Raw genomic sequence first — 23,306 nt, forward strand, 5'->3', positions numbered from 1 at the left:
AGATCCCTTCCTTGGCGTTGGTAAATTTAAGTCTCGTTCAGATTGAGAAGGACAAAGAGTTGGTCAGGAAGCTGGAAGCAGCGCTGTCAAAGGGTTCCTGTTAGACCCACAGAAAGTCGCCGCTCTGGGGTCAGTTCAGTCTTTAAGGCCAGCAGGGACTGTTGTGAGCTCCCACAGAGCACGGGCCAGGGAACCTCACCCCCGGATGCCTGCCACCATCCCACTCATTTCTGGCTGAGCTAGAGCCGGTCTATTGGAAAGAGAGTTATAGCACTCCCGTGAGGGAGTAGCCACCAGGACCCTCGGTTGTGCCCACGGTTAATGACCCTTGCTTAAAAACGTGCAACTGACAAAGTGCAAAACCAAAGACTGACCCGCAGGTCTCTGCCCCAGGGACGTACCATCCTCCCAGGAGGGGGCTATACATTGTGCTTGAAGTTTGATCCCCCCGTCCAATTCACCATTCCTGATCCGGCAACGGCTAACCATTAGCCTGGCACAACTGAATGAGCTGGCGTGTTTGCCAAGCCCCTGCTGCTCTGAAAAGTTTTCCCTAAGGGAGCCTGCTGCACTCCCTCTCCACCTCCAAACCACGCAAATGTATTGTCCCCTTACCAACGCTCAGTGGGGGGGGTTGGTTGCTAGCTCCCAGTACTAAAAGAAAGGGGAAGGGTCGAGGGGAAATCAGGACCCTGAGACTGACCATCCCCAGGAACAATGGGGAGAGGCCAATGCTCTAGGTCAGGCTGATTGACAGGGCGGGCAGGCCAATGAGGGAGTCAGGTGGCCAGGGGGGTCCTGTCCTCCGTGTTAACTGGAATTGCCTGGGTCAGACAGTGTGGGGCCGAGCTAAGGGGAGAGCAGGGGTCCGAGCTGAGCTAAGGGGGGCAGGGCTGTGCCGGCCAGAGAAGCAGCCCACGAAGCAGGTCAGTGCTGGGAGCAGAGTTACAGAAGCAGCCCACAGAGCCGACCTGTGCTGGGAGGAGACCTGCAGCAACCAGAGCCAGAGGGGCCAGAGAAGCAGCCCAGGGGGCTGGAGGCAGAGCAGCAGCAGCAGCCGTGCTGAGGCAGAGTGGAGCTGGAGCTGGGGCTGGAGCAGTCCGGAGCTGGGTGCGGTGAGCAGCTGGGGAGAGTGAGGGGGACCCTGGCAGTGGGCCCAGCGCAGGGAGACGCCCCCAGCCAAGAGGCTCTGCAGGCCAGACTTGGAGGGGGATCATAACCCCAACAAGGCAGGGGCAATGCTGGGAAGAAGGGTCCTGCCATCTAGAGCCTGAGGGCCTGTGGCCACCGCCAGAGCAAGTGTCCGACCCGCAGCGTCCCTGCAGCACGGCCAGGGCCTGGGCAGGGGCCTGGGACGTGTGAGGAACAGATTGTGAACTGCCCGGACATCCCAGAGACGCTGGCTGTTTTCCCAGTTTTTCCTTATTTTTTTTAATTGGTTGCTGTTTAATAAATTGTATTTGCTTAGAACTGTATGGAATGATCAGTGGGTCAGGGAGGTGCCCAGTGCAGACAGAGCCCCCCGGCGTGGGGACACCCCAGCCCCTGCCCCAAGTGACCACGACCAGGTTGGGGGTCGAGCCCCCCAGGAATCCTGGGCTCAGCCTTGTCGGGGTTATGAGGAAGGGGAGCCAACGAGGTCAGGAGGGCTCAGGGTAAAGGGAGTGGGAGCGAGGACTCGGATGGTAGCGTATAAGCCAGGAAAGTTCCCCACAATAGCGGGACCATCCCCCGCTTACACAAATAATACCTGACTTAGTGGCTTACGTGCATGTGTTGTAAGCAAGTCACATTTGGCAGCCTCAGCCACATTCTTTTCTCCTTGAACCTCCTTCCCCATAAAGCCGCCCTGTGTGCTCAGTGACTTGCCCTGGATCAAAGGGAGAGGCCTGGGGAACAGCGACGGGGTGATCACGCAGCAGGGAGGGGTAGAGGCTGCCTCTGCTGGGCTGGCTTTCCTCTCTGGGGTTCACAGCTCCAAGCACCTGCATCCTGCAAACACCCATGTCCCTGGAGGACGGCTCAAGCTGCCTGGTCTTTGCGGGGCCCTTTGACTTGAGGAGGTGCTGGCCCGGTGCTGGCAGCGCAGCTTCCCAGCTTCAAGCCAGGAGATCGGTAGGTTCTGGAGGGATGCAGAGGAAGGCTGAAATGAAAATATCCTTGGCCCAAACTCCGCCCAGGCCCCACCGCTTTCCTGGGACACGAGCTGAATTCCAGGGTCTCCCTTTTCTTGTCTTCGGCTCTGTGTTTCCCAGTGTCGCTGGGATGGGAAACAGCCGGGACCCCGCCCAGAGCAGAGACGCTCCCCATTGTTCTGCCAGGGAGCCCATGCTCAGGAAATTGCCCTGTGGAAGAGATTAGGGTACCCGCTGCAGGCCTGCCTGGGCTCATGCTGCAGTGTGGATGGAGCCTTCCCTTCCTCTGGCGCCTCTGTGCCGGGGCTCGGTCAATCCATGGCTTGGCAGTGCACAAGGCCAGTGAGTCCAGTGCCTTGCCACAGAGCAGCCCAGCTGCCCCTGCACACGCTGTGCCCACCGGGGGCCCCCAGCAGTGTGCCTGGCAGAGGTGCTTTCTACCCCATCCCTACTGCGAGCATCAAGAGCCCTGAACTTTGCATGCTTAGCTGGCACACTGGCCCTTTGAGGCTCTCATATAGCAGAGAGGGACATTGGCTTCCCCTAGGTTAAAGAGACCCAGCTCCTTCCTGGTTGCATTGTGAAATGCATTCTGCTCCCACTCTGATGCAGGAATGTAATTAACAAAGCAGGGAGACTCGCCTTCTCATTTGTAATCCTGAACTAACTAGCAAAGCACCAGAGATGAACCCGTTAAAAGATGCTAACAGCCAGGTCCGCAGCCCATCCATCCATGGAGCTGTAGCTTTAGGGCGGGTGGAGCTGAAGTGTTGGTCTGGGAAGGAGGTGGTTACGCCGTGCCAGCCTAATCTAACCTCCCCAAGCCTGGGCTGGATTCCCCACGTTGCTGAACGAATTACAGGCCTCTTGGATATTCAGAGTCTAACTGTTCCTTGTCAGTTGTCTTCATGGCACTGATGTAATGATGGCGCAGGGTTTGAACTCCGTCCCTTCAGCACCACCCTCTCCTGCTTGAGCTGAAAGAGTAATTCTGTTAGCGGCTAGCAGTAGTAGGGTGTTATCCTCTAGTGGATAACGGTGTGTGACACATGCACATGCTGTTTCAGTGCATTACACTGAATTTGACTTATCCTGCCACTGCCAATTTGTTGTTGGTAGCAGGGAAAACCAGCCTTTCCCTTGGAAATACCTTTCAGTGGGAGCAAGCCGCCCTCCTCCTCGCACCAGTCAGCAAGTAGATTGTTATTAAGTGTTCTTTGCTTCCTGCCTTAAACTTACTGCATGCTGGTGCTCTGCGCTGTTAAAAAGCTGCAGCATTCCAACCCAGAGCAGGCTGCTTTTCAGTGGCAGCTGAAGTGGTCACCATCTATAGCTGTGTATCAACATCCGTCAAACTCTTGGGAGTGGCAGGTTCTGCAGAAGCTGCGATGATGAACATTGTTCACTCACCTTTACAGCTGCCGAAAAATGATCAGAGATGCTCTTCCCCCAGCCCAAGGGCTGAGGACATTGCTGCCACGCCCCGGTGTGTCTCTGGGATGAATGGACTAATCTGCGCCCCCAGGTTCTCTTGGTGCACTGAGCTCCCACTCGTGTGCCATGCGGGCCCATTCATCATGTTCTCGTACGTCTACAGACTCTTCCCTTCCACATCTTCCCCACAGCCCGATCGTTCCACTGGGGAGAACGGGGACGGGGACCACTCGGAGCTGGGCACAGGTGCAGCACACTCGCCCTATGTACGCCCTAGCCCAGAGCTCAGTGCTTCGCCTCCATTTTCCCCTCACAAAATCTGTGAATGATTTACTCATCTTATCTCTCAAACCCCGCCCTGTGCTTGGCTCTGGTATTTTTGACTTACTGCCAATGCTATAAAGCATCTCTATGAATCTTACATTTTAATCGGATCTGTTTTGTTTTTTCCTGGCAGAGAGAGTGAATTGGAGTCTGAAAATTTACCTCAATCATCTCCCTGATCTGGTGCATTTACACACCTGGAGTTACTGCTCTTGCTTCATCTCTGCAGTAACTTTCCAAGGCTTCTCCGGTAGCTGGGGGTTCTGGTGCCAGGTCTTTGCGCTCTCTGCAGGTGCATGGATGGCAGAGAGCCTCTTCCCATTTGCACTAGGTAACTCTGTCGCTTCAGTGGAGTTACCCAGGCCTAGGCCTCTCAATCTGTCCGCAGGTGGAAGGCTCTCCAGGCCCCTGATCGTCTCCATGTGGAACACACACATCTGGGGAGAGAAGGAAGGAGGATGTATTGTCCTCTTCAAAGCCAGTCCGTCTGAAAGGGAAAGGGGGTCACTGCTCAATGTGTGAGATCACACGTTCACTTTCTCTTAAATCAGCAGATCTCAAAAGGGGGTACACAGGGGTCTTCCGGGGGTACATCAACTCAGCTAGAGATTGGTCTAGTTCTCCAACAGGCTACATAAAAACCACTAGCAAAGTCAGGACAGACTAAAATTTCATACAGACAATGACTTGTTTATCCTGCTCTGTATACACTGACATGTAAGTACAATATTTATAGTCCAGTGGATTTATTTTATTTTTATATGGTAAAATGAGAGTCAGCAAGTTTTCAGTACTAGTGTGGCTGTGACACTTCTGTATTTTTATGTCTGATTCTGTAAGTGAGTAGTTTGTAAGTGAGGTGAAATTTGGGGATACACAAGACAAATCCAGTCTCCTGAGAGGGGTACAGTCGTCTGGAAAGGTTGAGAGCCACTCTCTTAAATATTCAGTGATACAAACACTTTCCTGGGAGGGAAATAGATGAATCCTAGGGCTGGAAACTGGGAAGTCCTGAGTTCTAATCCTGATTCTGACTTCCTCTGTGGCCTTGGACAAATGAGAGCTGCTTCCTGCCTCAGTGCCCCCTTCCTGGAGGGGATAAATAATGCTGCTTGCCTGCCACTCAGGGGATTGCAAAGGTCCATTAGCTCGAGTTTCAAAGTGCTTTGGAGACAAATCCCATGGTGATCAGCTGCCAAGCACTCTTTTGTGTTGTTGGAGTTTATTAGTGTTATCTTTACCCTACCTATTTCTGCCCTACCAGTGAAGGACACTTCATTGTTTAGAGATTGTCAAGCCAGCCAGGCACAGACCCGTACTACCAGCTTCCCCCAGGGGACAGTTCAGTCAGAGCAAGGTGTTTTTCCGTTTGACTGCATGAGCCAGCGTGGGGAAGACATTGCTTCCTTTTCATGGTAATGGTATTTCTGAGCTCAGACAGGACTCTTGAGTTATTTATAAAATAACCACATGCCTGCAGAAATGATCTTTCAGCCGAGTGTAATTCTCTTGTTTGCTTTTTAATCATAAAAGAGTTTCAGAAACTGTTTGGAAGAGACTTTACTCATTTCACTGGCAGGTCTTCACTAGAGCACATCACCAAACCACATGACTCTCATTAAAAGAAGTTACAGTCGTCTCTAACCATGTGCCGCTATTGCAGCATTAACCTGATGGTAAGCTGTGGGGCTTGGTTCTGCTCTTGGCGTCACAGGTGATACACTGGTGTAACTTCATTGATTTCAATAGCCTGATTCACGGCTGTGTAACTCAGAGCGCTATCCGGTCCCATTTGGGGGGAGTTGAATGCGGATGCTTAGGCTTTGCTCAAGAGAGATCCAGCTAGTGGGTGCTGCAAGCCGAGGTTGGGGAGCACTGGCAGAGGCAGCGTGGCCAACTCTTGCAATACCTGGTGTTTCTCTTAAAGCCCCAACTGCTGGAGTCATGGGCTGATGGGAGAATTTCAGCTTTCATTTTTAACTAAGGCCATTTCTTGCCCTAGTGTTCTTGGAGGAAAGCTTGAAAACGTGACCCCTAAAGGCAGGAGGCAAACAAAAAGAACCCCCAGATTTAGCATTTTTAAGCCAACCTCATGATTTTTGCCGCTTCACTTATGGTCCCTGAACACTAGGAGTTTTCCGAGCTTCCCTGACCTTTGCCAGCATGGTGCATGGCACTGCCTAGCTGTGTCAGCTTTTCCATGCAATACAGTCACACGCACAACTGAAAATAAGTACTTGGCTACCCCCACTGCAGGTAACGAAACCCTAGTGTGCAGACTCTCCCTACAGCCAGGAGCCACCTTGCACTGCATGAGTCCATTTGCCCAGGGTGAGTCTCAGGGGAAGAGTTACTTGATAGGGTTAATTAGGTTCACAGGAAATCCAATTTGTTTTTTAAGTTCACACTTATTAGTCATACTGACTGAGCCCTGCAGGGGAAGGGCAGAATCATTTCACTTGTTACAAAGGGAAGCGGATTGTTACTAGTGTGCACGGCGTGCTGGCGAGGCACAGGGAATAGTGCAAATAAAGAATGGAGGCACCTCCCCCAAGGGACTTTATTGTTCCGATCCGGACAGACTAGTTGAGGGGCACGTGTAGGGCAGCAGGCGCTCCATCTGTGTGCCCGGGCAGCTGTAGGAGTCGCTGTTGAAAGGCTTTGCTTGGAAGCAGTACTGGAGAGGGAGACAGTGCCAAGCATAAGCAATGGCACGAAGAATGCACAGATAGGCTACAGTTTCCTTCTCTGAGACGTGTCCTTGGGAGCGCGGGCACTGACGTGCCTGTCTCCTTCCCAGAAATGTCAGGCGCTCCTAGGTGCCAGCTCACGGCTTGGGGGAGTGCAGGGAAGCTACTGGGTGGTGATGGTTCAACGAACCAGCCAGGGACAACATCCTGGCTTCTTAAGGATGAACTTCCTTGCTCAGAGCAAAGCAAGAGCGAAAAGGTCCGTTCTGCTGCCGGCCTGGACACCTGCCATTTAGTGCTCTGTAGGGCGGAGAGCAAGATCTGGGGTCTGGGTTCCAGCTGCAGGGCCCGAGTCTCCCCTGTCTTGCGCTGATTTGATACCAGGGCAGCTCCATTGACTTCAGATCATGGCAGCTGACAGCCGCATAAGTGAGCGCTGGCTCCGGCCCCCCCACTTCCCAAGCTGCTGGCAGCGGGCGGCGGGAGGTGCAGATTTGGTTTCTGGTCCGTCCCTCCCTTCCCAAGGGGATTGGGAAACGCCGCGTTGATCCGAGTCCCCGAGAGGGGCAGGCGAGCAGAGCAATCCCCTGGAGTTGGCTGCAGGGGCCTCGCTTGGCTCAGCCAATGATGTTCCTGGGGTGGCTGGAACCCCCAAGTAGCCATTGCTGCTTTCTGCAGCAGACCCTCGGCCGGTCCCCGTTGCACTGGCTGCAGGCCTGATCCTTGCCCTTTCCTTCCAGGGTCCGAGCGGTGAATGGTGGCTGCAGCCCAGGGCCAGAGGCACGGACCAGCCGGAAGGAATGATGTAGCAGAATCTCCCTACCTACCTTCCCCTGCCTGACCATGTGGACAGAGCCAGGCATGGTTGATACCCTACGCGACTCAGCCCCTCTTAATTTCTCAGAGAGGAGGAGGAGAAGAGCGAGAAAGAGGGAGAGATTGAGACTGAAAGGCAGCTGCCAGAGAGGCTCCTGGCAGCTAACGTACTGATCCCCCTCTGGTGCCGATACATGGGAGTGATCTCTGGGCGTTATTTCTGGGCCCACGTCCTCTCCTAGTTCTGGGTGCAGAGTCCCCGACTGGTTCCTGGCACCTTTACGGAGACAAAGAGCAAACAAGTGAACACAAATCTCTATGCCCAGGGTGTGGGTGCCCGCGGGCGAGGCTGGTTTGAGTAGGGCCCTGGGGACATTCGTTGCGGGCTCCAGTGGGACCCTCTATCCGAGTAGCTGCAGAGCTGGGCCATCATGGGGGCCCAGATGGGAGAGGACTGATTGCCCGCGTCTCCTTGCCATGGATCCATGTCCGAACGGCACAGCTGCTCCGAAAGGCATGGGCTGCAAGCCACAGACGGTGCTAATTGGGATCGTGCTCACCGCACTCATTGTGGTCACTGTCTGCGGCAACGTGGTTGTCTGCCTGGCCGTCTCCTTCAACCGCAAGCTCCGCAGCCTGACAAACTGCTTCATCGTCTCCTTGGCCATCACCGACCTGCTGCTTGGCCTCCTGGTGCTGCCCTTCTCCGCCATCTACGAGCTCACGCGCGAGTGGCACTTCGGCCCCACCTTGTGCAACATCTACAGCAGCCTGGACGTCATGCTGTGCACGGCCTCCATCCTCAACCTCTTCATGATCAGCATAGACCGGTACTACGCCATCACAGCCCCGCTCCGCTACACCCAGCTGGTCACCCCTCTGCGGGTGGCCGTGGCCATGTTCGTCACATGGGTGGTCTCGCTGATGGTCTCCTTCCTGCCTATCCACCTGGGCTGGAACACCAATGGCACCGGCGTGCAGAACACGGGCTTGAACAACAGCCTGGAGTGCAAGCTGGCGGTCAACGCCGTGTATGGGCTGGTGGATGCCTTGCTCACCTTCTACCTTCCCTTGGTCATTATGTGCATCACGTACTACCGGATATTCCGAATAGCCAGGGAGCAAGCCAAGAGGATCAATCACGCCACCTGCTGCAAGGCCCTCAGCCCTGCGCTGCTCATTGTGAAAGAGCACAAGGCCACAGTGACGCTAGCAGCCGTGCTGGGGGCATTCATCATCTGCTGGTTCCCTTATTTCACAGTGTTCACTTACCGAGGGATGGTGGGGGACAAGGTAGATGAGACATCCCAGTCCATAGTTTTATGGCTGGGCTATGCCAACTCAGCCCTGAACCCCATCTTGTACGCTGCTCTGAACAGGGACTTCAGGACAGCCTACCAGCGCCTGTTCCACTGTCGAAGGGTGGGGCCCCTCTCCAGGAGCACTCCCCTCACCCCCACACATCTGCCCCACTCCAGGGCGAGAGCCCGCAAGCAAGCACAGAGCGTGCAGGAAGAGAAGCCTCTGAGGATGCAGGTGTGGAAAGGGAAGGAGAACTCACTCACTCGAGAAGCCACGGAAAGGTAACGCTGCTCCCTCGTGTTGGTTTGGTGGGGAGGTCCAGGATGGGGCGGGGGAGAGCAGAGACATCACATGGCTTCAGCTTTATGTCCAAATTCGTTCTGGGCTTAGGCTTGATTCTGCCAAAGGCACAGGACACGCACCCAGTGAGCTTGGATGCTATTGTAATATCTCTGGCCACCTAGGTCTTGCACAATATGGCCCAGGTAACAGCAGGGATAGAACTCACTTCCCCTTGCTCTGCTAGCACGTGAGTGACAAGAGAATAGTCCCTTTGTAGTGTGCAGTATAGGGCCATGGACACACAGCTGGGCAGTTCTGATTCCACCCACCAGAGGGCAGTGATGATGGCCAGTTTGTTACAAGACCAAATGTGAAATGGCCCCTTCAGTCCCTCTGCCCCTTCCTGTAAGCCTGTGAAGTTGGATAATAGGCTGAAGAAGAGGGGGAGGATGGGGGCTAATAGGAACTAGCCCGGATTAGCTCAAGAGTCATGTTTAGCTCCAGTGGGGGGCGGGGGGGACAGCTGGCTGCGTGTTCCCTTGCAGCCCTTTTGTCTGTTGCCACTGGTACATTTCAGCTGTTGTCATGCTCTGCATCTTAAAGCAGGAGTGGCAGCAGCATCTACCGCTGCGGTTAGAGCACGAACATTGGTCCCTCGAGCAGCGCAACAGGACAGAGGGAGAGTGTCTCTCCAGGGCAGAGACATCCTGCAGCATCTCCTTCAATTCTGGGACAAGGGTTGGGAGAGAATTGGGTTTTTCTACAGCCCGGGGAGCCCCATGCGTTCTCCTGAGCCGCAACACTGGGAGCCCAGAGCACGGCCATCCGAGTCCCTACCCTGGAGGGCAAGGCTCAAGCTGGCATGTTCACAGCATGTGGATAAAGAAGTTAGCTCAAGCATAGAATAGCCTCGCTGGGAGGTTGCAATGTGACACTGCCCCCGAGAACCCCAAAACAGAGAGCGAGGAAACAGGCTGCTGCCTAAAACAGAGAAGCACTACTCCCCCCACCTTGCTTTACTCTGCGTCTTTCCACCCTGGCTGTCTGCTGCTGGAATCGGGCCACCCAGATCCCATGCCTTTCTCAGAGCCCCCTGCCTGCAAGCAGGGCCAGGAGATCCCTCAGCCTTCCAGTGATACCACGTTCCAATGTACCCCAGCAGCCGATGCTAATAATACAAGAGGCAACCATAGCGCCTGCCAGCTAAGGTGCCCACCAGTAAAAATCCCACTTGCACATTACAATGCCGTCTGCTGGGGGGTCACGAGGCACTTTACCGACATTCTGAATGAGCCTCGCGGGGGGGGGTTATCCTCTGCATGTTCGGGTCTGGCCACCCTTCAAATGCTACAGCAGCTGTAGTGCATCAGTGTAGACAGGAGCTGGTTCCCATGAGCTGCGTTCGCCACAAGCCCATCTGGTTGCAGCTACTAAACCCCAGTGCTCCAGCTGCAGGTTTCTATTGCTGGCGAGTTCAACCAGCAAGTTCTGCTCATGTTTCCGAGAAGAGTCAAGTACACGCTAAACTTAAGGCGGGGTGCATTGGCTTTTCTTTTGGTTAATATGCAAATGTGTATGCAAATTAGGCCATTCCTCAGCATCTCAGACTCAGAGCCCCGTCCCATACGCTGACCACCATCACTTCCATATTGATCCGGACCAGCAGTGGAAGGGAGGGACCGAGGCAGCGGTGCCTAGAAAGTCCTACGGTTCCTGCAACCAGGAGGCTTGGGAGAGGCTAGGGCAGGTTACCTTGTGAGGCTTCACCAATGTGCTGGACAGAGCCACAGCTGTGAGCTCTGAACCCAGCCCTGCCAGTTCCCCGGTTCCCCAGAGCCCGGGGAGGAGAGTCTAAGGGATAGAGGGAGCGCCGAGCTTCCCACTCCCGTGAAAGAGAAAGAAAAAGGAAAGAATGCAGCTTGTTTTCCTTCCTCGCTGCGAGTGATTCCTGCTCCTTGCAGGCCTTTCATCTGACCTCTGGGCTGCAGCCCGATAAGTGGCTCAGAAACGTTCCACCCAGCAGATAGCGTGTACTCCCCCCGCCACCTTTCCTGGGAGTGCCAACAAAGGGCCAATTCTTGGCTTTATCCTGGCTGACGCCGGTGGTGGAGAAGCAAGGGAGCAGGTTTCCTACCCCGTGGCTGGAGAGTATCACTCGGGTGCCCTGCCCCAGCCTCTGCCGGGATTGGTGCTGCTCACCCGTGTCCCAGAGTGCCCCACACATGCCCTCAAGCACCCATTGAAGGTACAAAAGGCTGGACCCAGCGTGGTAGCCTAGCAAAGAGACCCCGGAGGAGTAGCTGGTCCAAGCATCAGCTCCTCATTGCCGAGAGCCCCAGGGCCTACTGCACGGGCTGTGATTGTAGGACATCCCCTTCCCACCGCCAGGCTCAGCCCAGTGAGTCTGTGCTCTCCTCTGGTCCCAGCTGATACAGGCTCTTGCCAGGGCTCCAGAGAGAGGCTACAGCGAGCTCAACCTTTAGACGTCCGGAGAAGGGATCTGCATTGGGTCTCCATTGCTACATAGTCAAAGTGCTGCAGCCTGTCCTGCTTTGCAGGGCTGGTTCTGGTGAGTGCCGGTTCTGAAAGGCCTTCCTCCCCCAAGCGGGCCCAAAGAGAGCTGGAGAGGAACCTCTGCTCCCAGGCACGGAGCACTCTGTTTATTTGCAATAGCTTCGTGAGTTTAATTGTAACTTTGATCGGTACTTCTCCCTGGTACCGTTTGGGCAGAGCCCTCTGCGGTGCTGAGAACAGGAGAGGGAAGGCAGGGCAGAGACCCACTGACCTCGCAGCCAGGGGGAAGAGAGGTTCTCTTCCACCCGCAGCTGGCTACTGGGAAGTCGCCTCCGAGGAGGAGCTGGAGAAGAAAGGTCAAGGCTCGCTCATTTCCATCGCCTTTTGAAAGCAGTGGGAGCAGCCAACTCCCATTTCCCCTGCTCCTGCCTGTCTCCTTCGCAGATACCGGATCCCAGCCACCCTCTGTCTGGCCTAGGGTGACCAGATGTCCCGATTTTATAGGGACAGTCCCGATATTTGGGGCTTTTTCTTATCCCCCCTCCCCCCCCACACACACACCCTGTCCTGATTTTTCACACTTGATGTCTGGTCACCCTAGTCTGGCCTAGTGGCCTTGCTCTGGGCCGTGGAGGCAGGCCTGGCTGGGTCCCTCTGCATTCACGGTTCTCCATTGTGCAGTAAAGTATTGACAGCGAGTGAGAACGGGTGAAAGAGGGGAGCTATTCAGCATCTCTCAACCCTTCATTCCAGGAGACCAAGTAGATCTCACCACAAAGGGAAATAGGATTTGAAGCTTTTCCGTTGTTGAATTCTCTTGGAGCAGGAGCGGGAGGAGTTTTCACTCCTGCTCGGGTAGCCGGGAGGTTTGGATGCCAGGACACTGTATGGGCTGGATGGCTACAAACAGATCTGAAAAGGGATCAGGACTGGAAAATTCTGGCCACATTTTCTTTTGAAAATGAAGGTACCAGGTTTAACACACAGGCTTACGCCTGTTTGCACAGAGCAAGCGAGCGAGAGCACTCGTTTCAATTACACGTGCTTTCCCCTAGCCAGCATTTGGCCGGCGCATGATGGGAACTAGCCCCAGTTGTAGGCAGAAGCACAGCAAAGGGATTGCTAAAAGAAAAGGGGTTGGGATGCCAGTAATCCCAATTTTCCAGCCAAAAGAGGAGGGCGGGGATGAAGAAACCCAAGTGAACTCTGCTCTCCCCATGACGTGAGATTGGCAAGGGCGCACTTCTCAGGCAATTGTACTAGGCTAGGAAAAGCTCTTGCCAGATAGTGCTAGTTTATTTGCACAGGGAGCTGCTGTGGAGGGCGTAGGAATAGCCTGACTGGCTCTGAGACCTGAGCTCAGCGCCTTGGTAAATGTCAGTGAGGCGGCAGCAGTCCCAGGCTTCCTGCAGTGTCATGCAAAGGCTGGGGGTGAGCTCGGCTCCAGCCGGGTCACGGTGCTGTAGAGTTATTCATTATTATTATCTTGTGTATGACCAGAGCATCTTGAGGGGCCCCAGGGAGATCACAGCCCCGAGGTGCCAGGCTCTGGGCAGACAGGCCCTGCCCTGAAGAGTTGGACAAAGTATCATTAGCCCCATTGTACAGATGGGGAAGTGAGGCACAGGGCGATTCAGTGATTCACCAGGAGAGTCAAGGACTGAGCCGACGGCCCCTGAGTCCCCATCCAGCCCCCTTACAGACCCTCCCCTGATGTACCATATTCTGGCCTGCGTCTTCTCGAGTCCATCTCTGGGTTATCCGAGGGCCCCACGAGAGAGAGGAAAAGTGTCACCATGAAAGCACCCGCTTGAAACTGACAAAGCAGCACTGAGGCCATCCACCATCCCAGGGAGAGCACAGAGCCCGTTTGTTTCCAGTTGATGGTGCATTTCAATCTGCTGCCAGGGGAGTGAAATGGTGTGATCGGTGTGAAACCACAAGGGAGGAGCTGAACCCAGAGTCACCCTGCACCTCGCTGCACTGGAGAGCCCTAGTCACGCTGGGTTTTCTCTTTCCCCCACCCCAGGAGGGGTTCCCTGGAACCCCACTCACCCAGCCAGGGGCCCCTACTGCCCCTTCCTGACAAAGAGCCTGCCCCTGGATGCCTGGCTCTCTGGCAGAGGGAGGAATGGACAGGGAGGGGCTGGTTCTCCCCACCTGTAGCAGGAGCAGCAGGCCCCATCCATGGCAGTACCCCAGTGTGGAAGGGGGTGAGCTCAGGAGCAGGGCTGGAGCCTCCGGAGCCCCAGTGCAGCTGCTCGTGAACTGGCCAGAGAGGTGCGCTCGGCACCGCACTGCAGGACCTCCCGTCTCTCGCCAGGGTGCGTGAAGCTCAGGGGCCCCAGGCTCCATCTCACATCCCCCACCGCGGGGCCGGGCAGGTCTGAGGCACTGGTTTGGTACATGCTAAGGTGGCAGGGCAGACAGGCTAGAGGCAGCCCCCGCAGGGCCCTGACCGGGATCCCCCCCCGCTTCCCGGGTGGTGGGGAGCTGTCTGCAGAGCTAGGGCCAATGGGCTGGGATTTCTCAGCACGGTCTGTCGCAGCGGGGTGTGGCCCCCTCCCTCAGTGCGGTCCCATCTCTAGCCGGCCTGGGGGGCTAAGTGGGGCGAACCGAGGATCAAAAGAAAACCCAGCAGTAGGCTGGCAAATTGCACCAAATGCCACTAATCGTGAACGGTGAGCACAGGAGCCCCAAGGAGCCGTGGTCTCCTAGGAGGACGCTGCAGAGAGAGCCAGTTATTAGCTGCCTTGGTGCCCCATTCGAAGGGCGTGTGGGTCCTTCTGTCCTAGAGCTGGGAGCCTCCTTCTTCCCAAGGGAGGGAATTCCATGGAGACGGACAGCGGCGCCCCCCTGCACCCGGGGGAAGATGCTCCAGCAGAGCTTGAATGCTGCAAACGTCTCCCCGTCTCTGTGGGCTGCCTGGGCGATCGGTGCAGAGCAGGGACCAGCACCCCCTGCAGGCACCCTCCCCATTCCTTCTGTATTGCATGGACGGTCAAAAGCCAGGTGGCAACGTCTTGAGCTAGAAAGCACAGCCTCCGCTGGAACCTGCACGCTAAATCCCCGGCAGCTGCAACCCCCCCCAGGGTCACTCTGAATGGTCACCAATGGTCTAAACGGTGGTCCCCAAACTTCTTTGGCCATGCCCCCCCTTACCCATAATGGAAACTGACCGCACCATGTGGGACTTGTGGTCAGGAGCGTGGTTGGGAGCCAGGGCTGCACCGGGAGTGGGGCCACGGTGGGAGCCGGGAGCCAAGGTCGGGGGCTGGAGCTGCAGCTGGGGATGGGGGCAGGACAGGAGCCAGGCCAGAGCTGGGGGCAGAGCGGGGCTGGGCAGTGCTCCCTCCCCACCCCCCCCTGGGGGCTGGCTGGGGCCCCGCCACACACCCCCTCAGAGGACGCACCCCACAGTTTGGAGACCACTGGTCTAAATAGATGCAACTCTGCTGACTTCAGTGGCATAGATAAATTCAAGAACTAGATATATTCCTGGAGGATAGGTCCATCGATGGCTATTAGCCAGGCTGGGCAGGGATGGTGTCCCTAGCCTCTGTTTGCCAGCAGCTGGGAATGGGCGACAGGGGATGGATCACTTGATGATTCCCTGTTCTGTTCATTCCCTCTGGGGCACCTGGCATTGGCCACTGTCGGAAGACAGGATATAGGGCTAGATGGACCATTGGTCTGACCCAGTCTGGCCGCTCTTATGTTCTTAGCTTGGGTGCCGCAGAGAGCAGAGTGCGGTGTTAGCAAAGGGGCCACTTTCCCCTGATCTTAGAGCCGCAGCTGGTCGATTCTAACTGGGACCGGACTAAGGAGCTCATCGTCCTATTTATCTGAACACAAATACAGAAAACAGGCTCGGTCCAAAGCTGAATTAGAAACTAGATGGTTTCATTTTGCCCTGTCCATAGCGCACTCCCCTGCAGTCTGCTGGATTCTTTGTCACAGCCGAGCATTCGCAGGAGAGACCAACATCCGTGATATTCTGTTAAACTCAGAAGCTCCCTGGATAGCAGAGACCCCTTTTCCCAAGGGGTCAGCCCCCCGCAACTCCCAGTCTGCACCTAAGTAAGGGGCCAGGTTTTCAAAGGAGCTCAGCTGATTAGAGCTGCGGGGGCTGAGTTCTTTGTGTTCAGTGAAGTGCCCGAGTGGGATCGGCTCTCTGGAAAATCAGTCTCAATTGTGCGTGCTGGGCACTGCTGGAAATCCGGCCCATTATCCTCCGGTAGGGCAGCGCTAGAGACTGGATCCGCAAATACTGCCAATGTTCTCCGACAATGATGTCATTCAAGGGGATGCCACCGCCTGGGACAGGGAGTTCAAACCTGGCCGCTCCATCTGCAAACAGAGAGAAAAGGGGGTGACACACATCATTAGAATCCTGGGGAGATTTCCAGGAGAAGAGCTGGAAAAGATTGGGGCTGGCTAGAGAGGAGTTAACTAAAAGGGGACACGGCTCAGATATGGAAAGTGATGAATGGGACAGAGGAGGGACCTCCCCCTCCCCCTCTCAAAACCCTGGGGAAAGGCAAGGGAGCTCATTTAAAACGGATCAGAGGAAGCACTGCTCCGTTTGCACAGCTCAGAATTCACTTGGAACTCACGGCCACTAGAATCCAGCGAGGTGGAAGCTTAGCAGCTTCGGACAAGGACTGGACGTTTCTGTCGCTCGTGGGACGTCCCCAGTGATCTTAGCGAGGTTAGAAATGTATAAAAGGTTTGACTGTCAACCCAGAACAGAGAGAGGCTAGGTAGCAAACGCCACCCTCCCACACCCGCCAACACACAGGCAGTCCCCTGCTCCCTCCCTCCGGCAGGCCAGGCCAGCATGCTCAGGGGCACTCTGGGAGTCGTGGGAAGAGAAATGCTCCTTCCCTGGGGAAATAACCACATTACCGGCCACAAATGGGGCTGGTTTGAGTTGCCCAGCGGTCACTGTCATCCTGGTTCCTCTCCAGCCTGCTCCGCTCTCTCCCGGCGCCAGGTGATGCAAACCAGAACGCCGGGGGCACTGCCGGGTCTGGTGCAGCGGAGACACGTGAGAGTAACAGGCAGCAACCTGGAGCCTCAGCGGAACAGAGAGTGTCACCGAGTGACTGAGTGATTTTTATTTTTTGTCTTTAATTTAATCCTCTCCAGCTCTGGAGTTTTTCCCTGAGTCTTGGCCAGCCCGCCGCAGTAGGCTCCACTCTGGGACGCCGCTCTCAGCCTTTGATTCCTGGCTGCCCTCCTCCAAAAGCCAACGAGGACAAACGTTAGAAGGTCCCAGTTAGATTTGCCACTGGGGGAAGCCTAAAGGCAGAGGTGGGGGCCACTGGGTGAGTACCTGGACAGCGATGCGCAGTGGGGGAGCTTGGGAAGGGCGAATGCTCTCTCCCATATGCTTTCGGTTGCATTTCCTACCTTCCCCCCACCGCCCCAGCAGACCCCACTGCTCTGCGTGCGAGGGGCTAGTCGAGCCAGGCTCCGCCCCAGGCGTAAGAGAGCAGGAGAGGAAATCCCACGAGAGAGAGAGGCGCTAAGCCATGTTGAGTCTGGGGCTGGCGGGCTCGGCCTCTGCGTATGAGAGCACAGGTCCCTTCCTTCCGGAGTTCTATTCCTGGCACGTCTTGGTGGACGGGTTAGTGTAGATCGGCACCGGGTGGAACTGATTGACAGACCCGATGAATGAGTTTCACGTACTTCCATCTCGCGGTAACAGGCCTGGAGCGGATCTATTTGCAAACAACGCCAGGACGCAGCTGTCCCTCTCAGCCACTGACAAACCTGTAACTCCCGCCTGCGCTGGAAGAGTCTTCAGCAATTTCCAGCAGGTTGATTACTTTCCGCTGACTTTCCAATTGGCCTGCACCAGGCTATTCTGCCTCATTTCCTGGGCTAACCCCAGTGGAAACCGATAATGTGAACTGGCGCCGTCTACCCCAGAGGTGGCTGCATTAGGAAATCACATTGCTGGAGCACTTGGGATGATTGCCTTTGTCCAAGCCCATTTCAGCTGCATAAAGATACCAAAAGCTCTGGCGTAATTGTTTTAGGAACAGCGCCAGCGCAGCAGGCTCACTGCTGCCGTGTGCCATGGTTAGCCCTTCTCCCGTGCTCCCCTGCCATAGGGTGAGGGTTTTACAGCGGGCCCCTGCCGTTCTGTGTGTGCCGGTGCCTCTAAACTCCACGGAAAGCGGGTCTGAGTCACACATGGAAAACTAGACATTTGCAGCAGGAGACTCGATTTACCCTCCATTGGAAAAGGTGGGCAGCGCTTAGGCAGCTACGGTCACAGTCACCTCTGCCGCTGGCCCACATGTCCCGCCTGCTGGTACTGCGGCCTCTGCTTTATTGACTGTGTGGCAGGGCAAACAGCGGGGTCACCTGTCTGCTGAGAGCTAGATACAGTTGTTCTGCTGGCTCCACGCCGGGCCCTTGTAACCTTGGACATGGTCACACTGGGCCGGGGGACGGGCTCCCTCCCTGCGCTCGCAAGCCGAGCAGGCTGGGAAAGTGCAGTGCCCGAGGCTCTTCGGGCTTTGGCGCCAGGCCCACTAGTCAGCAGGGTGCCTGGGGAATCAGGGAAGCGCTGCTGGAGGTGCGGGGACGGTGAGCTGAGTGTCGCTTTAGCATGCACAGCGGTGTCACAGTGCTGCAAGTCGCCAACCCCGCGCTCCAGCTGGGTAGTTCCTGAGGTCTCTGCTCAGCCCCTCCAGCTGATTCCCACCTCCGTCAGGAGTGGGGCACTCTGCTGACCGCTGAAAGCTCTCATGCCTAGAGAGGGAGGACAGCATTGAGTGCTCTGGGAGCAACTGGAGCAAGGGAGTCACCCCGAACCCAGCAAGCAGCTCAAAGCTCAGTAATGCAGGAGACGTCTCTGGCAGGAAGCCGATTCCAGCTCGGCAGCTTCTGCCTGTGGGCTTTGCTGGATCTTACCCAAAATAAATTTCCAGCAATTTTCTGTCCATCTTTCATTGCTGGCTTCCTCCTTCCCAGCCTTCCGTTCTCTCTCTCCCTTCCCGGTGCAGCCTTTCCCCCCGAGCCTGGCAGACGCATGGTAGAGGACATTGGCATTAGCTGCAGGAGACATTCCCCAAAGTGTCCAGCCTGGGAGGAGGAGACTATTGATCATGGCCTGAGTGGGTGGAACAAACCCGCTCCATCTCTCCTCCCAGTCTATGCTCTAGTGCAAAGCACAGGCTGCAAAGGGGGAGGGTGGTATTTGGCATCTCTCTAAGGCCTTTTGAGGGAGGATAGCGCTGAAAGGGTCATAAATTATCACCATTTTACAGAGGGGAAACCGAGGCACAGAGCAGTTAAGTGACTTTTCTCAAGGCCGTACACTGAATCAATGGCAGAGCTAGGACAAGGGCCCATCCTTGGCTCTTACCACTAGGTGACACTACCCCTGCTGAGCTGCTCAGTGCAATGTGGCGCACAGCTGGGAAACGCAGAGGCAAAGCAGGTGGAATCCTCTCCCTGACAAAGCCCCAGGCCAAATGCTGCCAGGGAGGTGTTTGCACTGTCCTGGGCCATGGGGGGAACCGCAGGGCGTAATATGCTCAGCCCTGAGGCTGGGTCTCCCTGAGCATCCCCCTCCTGTCCCGTAAGTGCACATTCCCATCTACTCTTTGCAACATTCTAGACTCAATTCCCAGGAGATTTCTCCCGGCAGTACGTGGAAAGCAGCTGAGCCTCTGAACGTTGGCTGGTTTCTACTTTCCCCCTCCGTGTAGCAAGTGCCTGACTTCTGGGGGTGGGGCCAGACGACCAGCCGTCCCCCCGGAGACCTGGACCCGACATGACTGCATCACGCTGAAAGGCAGGAGATCTTAGACCTGAGAGTGAGCAGATCTGAGCTCCTCACTTGGCCACAGATTTCCTCTCCGAGCTGCGTGGGCAGTGAAGGGAAGTGCCAGCGTGCACTCACAGCAATCTGAAACCTGCCTTGGGCATAACCCAGGCTGGAGCTCGGCTAGCAGGAATCCCTGTGAAACGCACCTGACACACTCAGCTGTGAGGAACTTCCAGGTTGCGTATTTGATTCCAGCCAGGTATTCACCAGGGATTGTTTGGAAACCTCCGTCACCGAGTCAGGGAACAGAAACAGCACCCTGTGGCAGCCCATTGCTAGCCAACCCAGGGCAAATGTTGGCGTTCAAATACAGAATCTGCACCCCGCACCCTTTGCACGGGATGCGTAGAGCTGGAAAGTCCCGGCTCATTTAGAACGACGGAGGCCCAGGGTCTGCATCGCGGACAGAAAAAGAAGCAAAGTTCAATCAATCCGTAATTCCTGGCACAGTGGCCAGATAATGGTACCAGGTCACTCCCACACCTTCCCAGGGGGGTGGAAATGCAATGGCATCGCTCTTCCCTCCCTGAACTGTGCTACTGACAGGGTTCCCAGCCTGGGCCCCCCTCTGCTCCTGTGGGAATGGCCAGGGTGGTCGGCTAGTCTCATAAGGGGGTCATAACCTCTGGTCCCTGCGGCTGGCCCATGGCTTTGGATGGGAGGGTGAAGCTGCCAGTCACTATAACACAGGCTGGGCTCAGAACTTGCCCTTGGCTTTTCCTGCACTCGCTGACCTTTCCCCAAGGTTTCCTGCAGCCTCCCCTTCAATTTGGGCCCACGAAAGGGGCTCTGGGAATGGGGGCAGTTGGGGGAGGTAAAACTAAACACTGCCCGTAGCACGTGTCAGGCAGCTCTAGTGAGATCCACCCTTGTTCCCTCCCCAGGAGTCCCGCCCCATCATCTGGCTCCTCGTCCTCCTCCACCATCCTGTCCTGCTGGAGAGGCCTCTGGCTGGCCAAGTTCCTTCCCAAGAGGGACATGTGGATCCCAGCGTGTGAGGAGCCGGCGACAGAGCTGCAAAAGAGGGTGAAGCTCTCAGCACCCCCTAGGGTCATTTACTGTGTCTTCTCCTGAGCCAGGATGGATGGACGGACCAGGGGAGTGCTGAATGCCATCAATACCGGACAATACTTGCTCAGGACCCAGAGACCCAGCCGAGCACCACGTCCAGCATCTCCACGGGCAGAGCACTTTGAGGGGTGTTTGCAAACCCAGGAACATGGATCTGTAACATAATCCACCGTTCTGTGTGGGTGTGACCCTGTGTGGGCACGGCTGTGGGTGTGCACATGGGTGTATGTATGTATGCACCCCTGTGTGGGCATGGCTGTGGGTGTGCACATGGGTGTATGTATGTACACACCCCTGTGTGGGCACGGCTGTGGGTGTGCACATGGGTGTATGTATGTATGCACCCCTGTGTGGGCATGGCTGTGGGTGTGCACATGGGTGTATGTATGTACACACCCCTGTGTGGGCACGGCTGTGGGTGTGCACATGGGTGTATGTATGTGTGCACCCCTGTGTGGGCACGGCTGTGGGTGTGCACATGGGTGTATGTATGTACACACCCCTGTGTGGGCACGGCTGTGGGTGTGCACATGGGTGTATGTATGTATGCACCCCTGTGTGGGCATGGCTGTGGGTGTGCACATGGGTGTATGTATGTACACACCCCTGTGTGGGCACGGCTGTGGGTGTGCACATGGGTGTATGTATGTGTGCACCCCTGTGTGGGCACGGCTGTGGGTGTGTATGCGATTGTGCATGGCTCTGGGCTCACGTACAAACCCGCCTGTGCACTAGGGTGCAGGCAGAAGGAAGGGCTCACGCCCGCCTCCTCCCCACACAGCCTGGATCCATCTGATCCCTGGTTCTTGATCCCACTCCAGGTGTGGGGCAGAGAGGTGAGAGAGGAGGGGAAGAGAGACCCTACCCCCTTTGCATGTGCCCCAGCAGAGCGGGCTCTGGGGGCCGGCACGGGCTCTCCCTGCCCACACCAGCGCATTGTCCCTGTCTCCCGATGTCTCTGTTAATTCCCCTTGTCTAATACGAATGTCCCTTTTTCCCAAGCACTCTACACAACTGCACGTATTCCAGGTCTCCCCACAGCCTAACCCACTGGTGTCCTGGCTTCACACACCCAGCCAAGGGGCTGGGCCGGGTCAGCCTCCAGCGAGGATCGACCCACAGCAGGAGTGTGGGTCAGAGGAGAAGGCAGAGGTATGACTGAGAGGCTCAGGAAGGGGTTCCCAGAGCAGAAGGTCTGGAGATGGATGGAGTGAGGGGGGCTGGTGGTAACTGTGTCCTGGGGAGACCCGGCTTCTCCCGCTCCCTTTCTGCACCCCGGCCTGAGTCTAGAACTAGCCAGGTGGCCAGTGCTTGTCTCCCAGGCTGCATGCCCCGTGAGCCGGGAGGGGTCAGTGCCCGCGCCTGCTCAAAGGGCAGGGAAGTGGTGGGAGGTTACACGGGACAGTTCACCACACCAGGGCCGTGTGCCTGGCGAGGAGCCGCTATTTACCAAGGGGTCAGTGGAGCGCAGCGTCCCGCTCTATCAGATGCAGCTAGAGGCCCCAGGCTACACGGCCGAGGTGTCGGCTCGTGCTCTCCTTGGCTTTGTTCGCTCGGCCAGGTCCATCCGGTGTTTAGACCCTGGGCTGTCCCTGGGTACACGCTGTGCTGGAGAAAGCGGCTGTTTGTTGTTTATGGCTCTAATCCCCCTAAGTGGCCAGTGCACAGGGACCTGCCAGCCGACCTGGATTGCAGAAGCAGGGCAGCTGTGCGGCAATCTCACTTCCCAGGCCGGGCGGTCTGCGGAGCCGCCCTGGCTGTTGTGCCGCCACAGGAGATTTTCCAGCTCGGTCCCAGGGTGGGGTGCATCCTGAAGGGCTCCTAGCGTGAAGCCCGGCCCTGCTGAGCCGATGGGGGCTGGCTGGGGGACCCAGCAAAGAGCCAGGGCCTCAGCTTGGTCTACAGGGTAGAATGCCTCCCCCTTTGCGCCCTACCTGTGTGAGCCCCAGGGGGCTGAAAACTCCCGCTTCCCCCATGTGCGTGTGTGTGTGTGTCAGGCATTTCCTGTGGGCCAGCGTTAGTCCCTGCATCTGCCCTAAGGCCGGGCCTGCATGGCAACAAGCCTCAGGCTGCAGAGCCAGCGTGAGGGGAAGCCCCTGGGCGCTACCTCTCAGCACCAGGTTAGGAATGAATAAAGCTGACCCCTCCTGTCCTGCGGCGAGTGCTGATGTCCGATCCTTCCCCTGCGGGGCCGCGGGGGCTCCTGGCCCCGGCTCTCAGGCGAGCCGCAGGCAGGTGGGGTTGTTAGAGAGAAGAGGGGATGGTGCAGCCCCCTGCCTGGCTGTAGCATCAGCCATTCCCACCCTAGGTCTTTGCCTTTCCTGCCTGCTTTCTTGAAATGCTCCCCGTGGGTCCCCGGGAAATGGGCTCCGGGCGCAGCGTCTCTTGCAATGAGCCCAATGGCTGGGAGGAGGCTGTTTGTCAGACCAGTGCTCCCGGGGCATTTGTCAGTCACTGGGCTGCTCTCCCCTGCAGAGACGTGTGGGCCCCTGACCCAGTCTGTGGCAGAACAGGGATGGCACAGCCCAAGCCGGGTCCAATGGCAGGGCGCAGCGCAGTGTGTGGCACTGAGGGTGCTCCTGCCTTGTGGGGTCCAGGCATCTCACCGCACTAGCACACACGTTTGTCCTTTGCCCAGCTGCTGGGCAGGGTGAGCATGACGCTCCCTGCCTCCCACCCCGGCAGCAACTCCCCATTTCACTCCCAGGGCCCCTGGAGCGTTCGGGGATCAGACCCATCTTGGTGTCAGCACAGCTGGGAAATGCTGTTCAGAAGAGCAGCCCCTAAACCTTGCTGTCCGCTCCGGCCCCAGCGCGCGCCAGGCAGAGCTCGCTGGCAGCCGCTCGCTGCCGGAAGGAGAGACGGCTGCAGAGCAGAAAGGGAGAGCGT

The 23,306-nt window shown here is 56.7% G+C and overlaps 1 protein-coding gene across 1 annotated transcript; it reads left to right on the forward strand.

The window, feature by feature from the left end:
• Nucleotides 1-7,876: 7,876 nt before the first annotated feature.
• HRH2 (histamine receptor H2) lies at nt 7,877-20,420 on the forward strand. Its single transcript, XM_065410046.1, has 2 exons — nt 7,877-8,982; nt 20,231-20,420. The coding sequence occupies exons 1-2, from the start codon at nt 7,877-7,879 to the stop codon at nt 20,418-20,420; spliced, it is 1,296 nt and encodes a 431-aa protein (XP_065266118.1).
• The last annotated feature ends 2,886 nt before the right edge of the window (nt 20,421-23,306 follow it).

Source organism: Emys orbicularis, chromosome 8 (assembly GCF_028017835.1).
Source record: "Emys orbicularis isolate rEmyOrb1 chromosome 8, rEmyOrb1.hap1, whole genome shotgun sequence".
NCBI lineage: Eukaryota > Metazoa > Chordata > Testudines > Emydidae > Emys > Emys orbicularis.

Bases quoted from the DNA above. Each gene is read 5' to 3' on its own strand.
- HRH2 (XM_065410046.1), top strand. From the start codon at position 7,877: ATGGATCCATGTCCGAACGGCACAGCTGCTCCGAAAGGCATGGGCTGC. The intron at 8,983-20,230 runs GTAACGCTGCTC...TTCCCTCCCCAG, and splicing joins ACTCGAGAAGCCACGGAAAG to GAGTCCCGCCCCATCATCTG.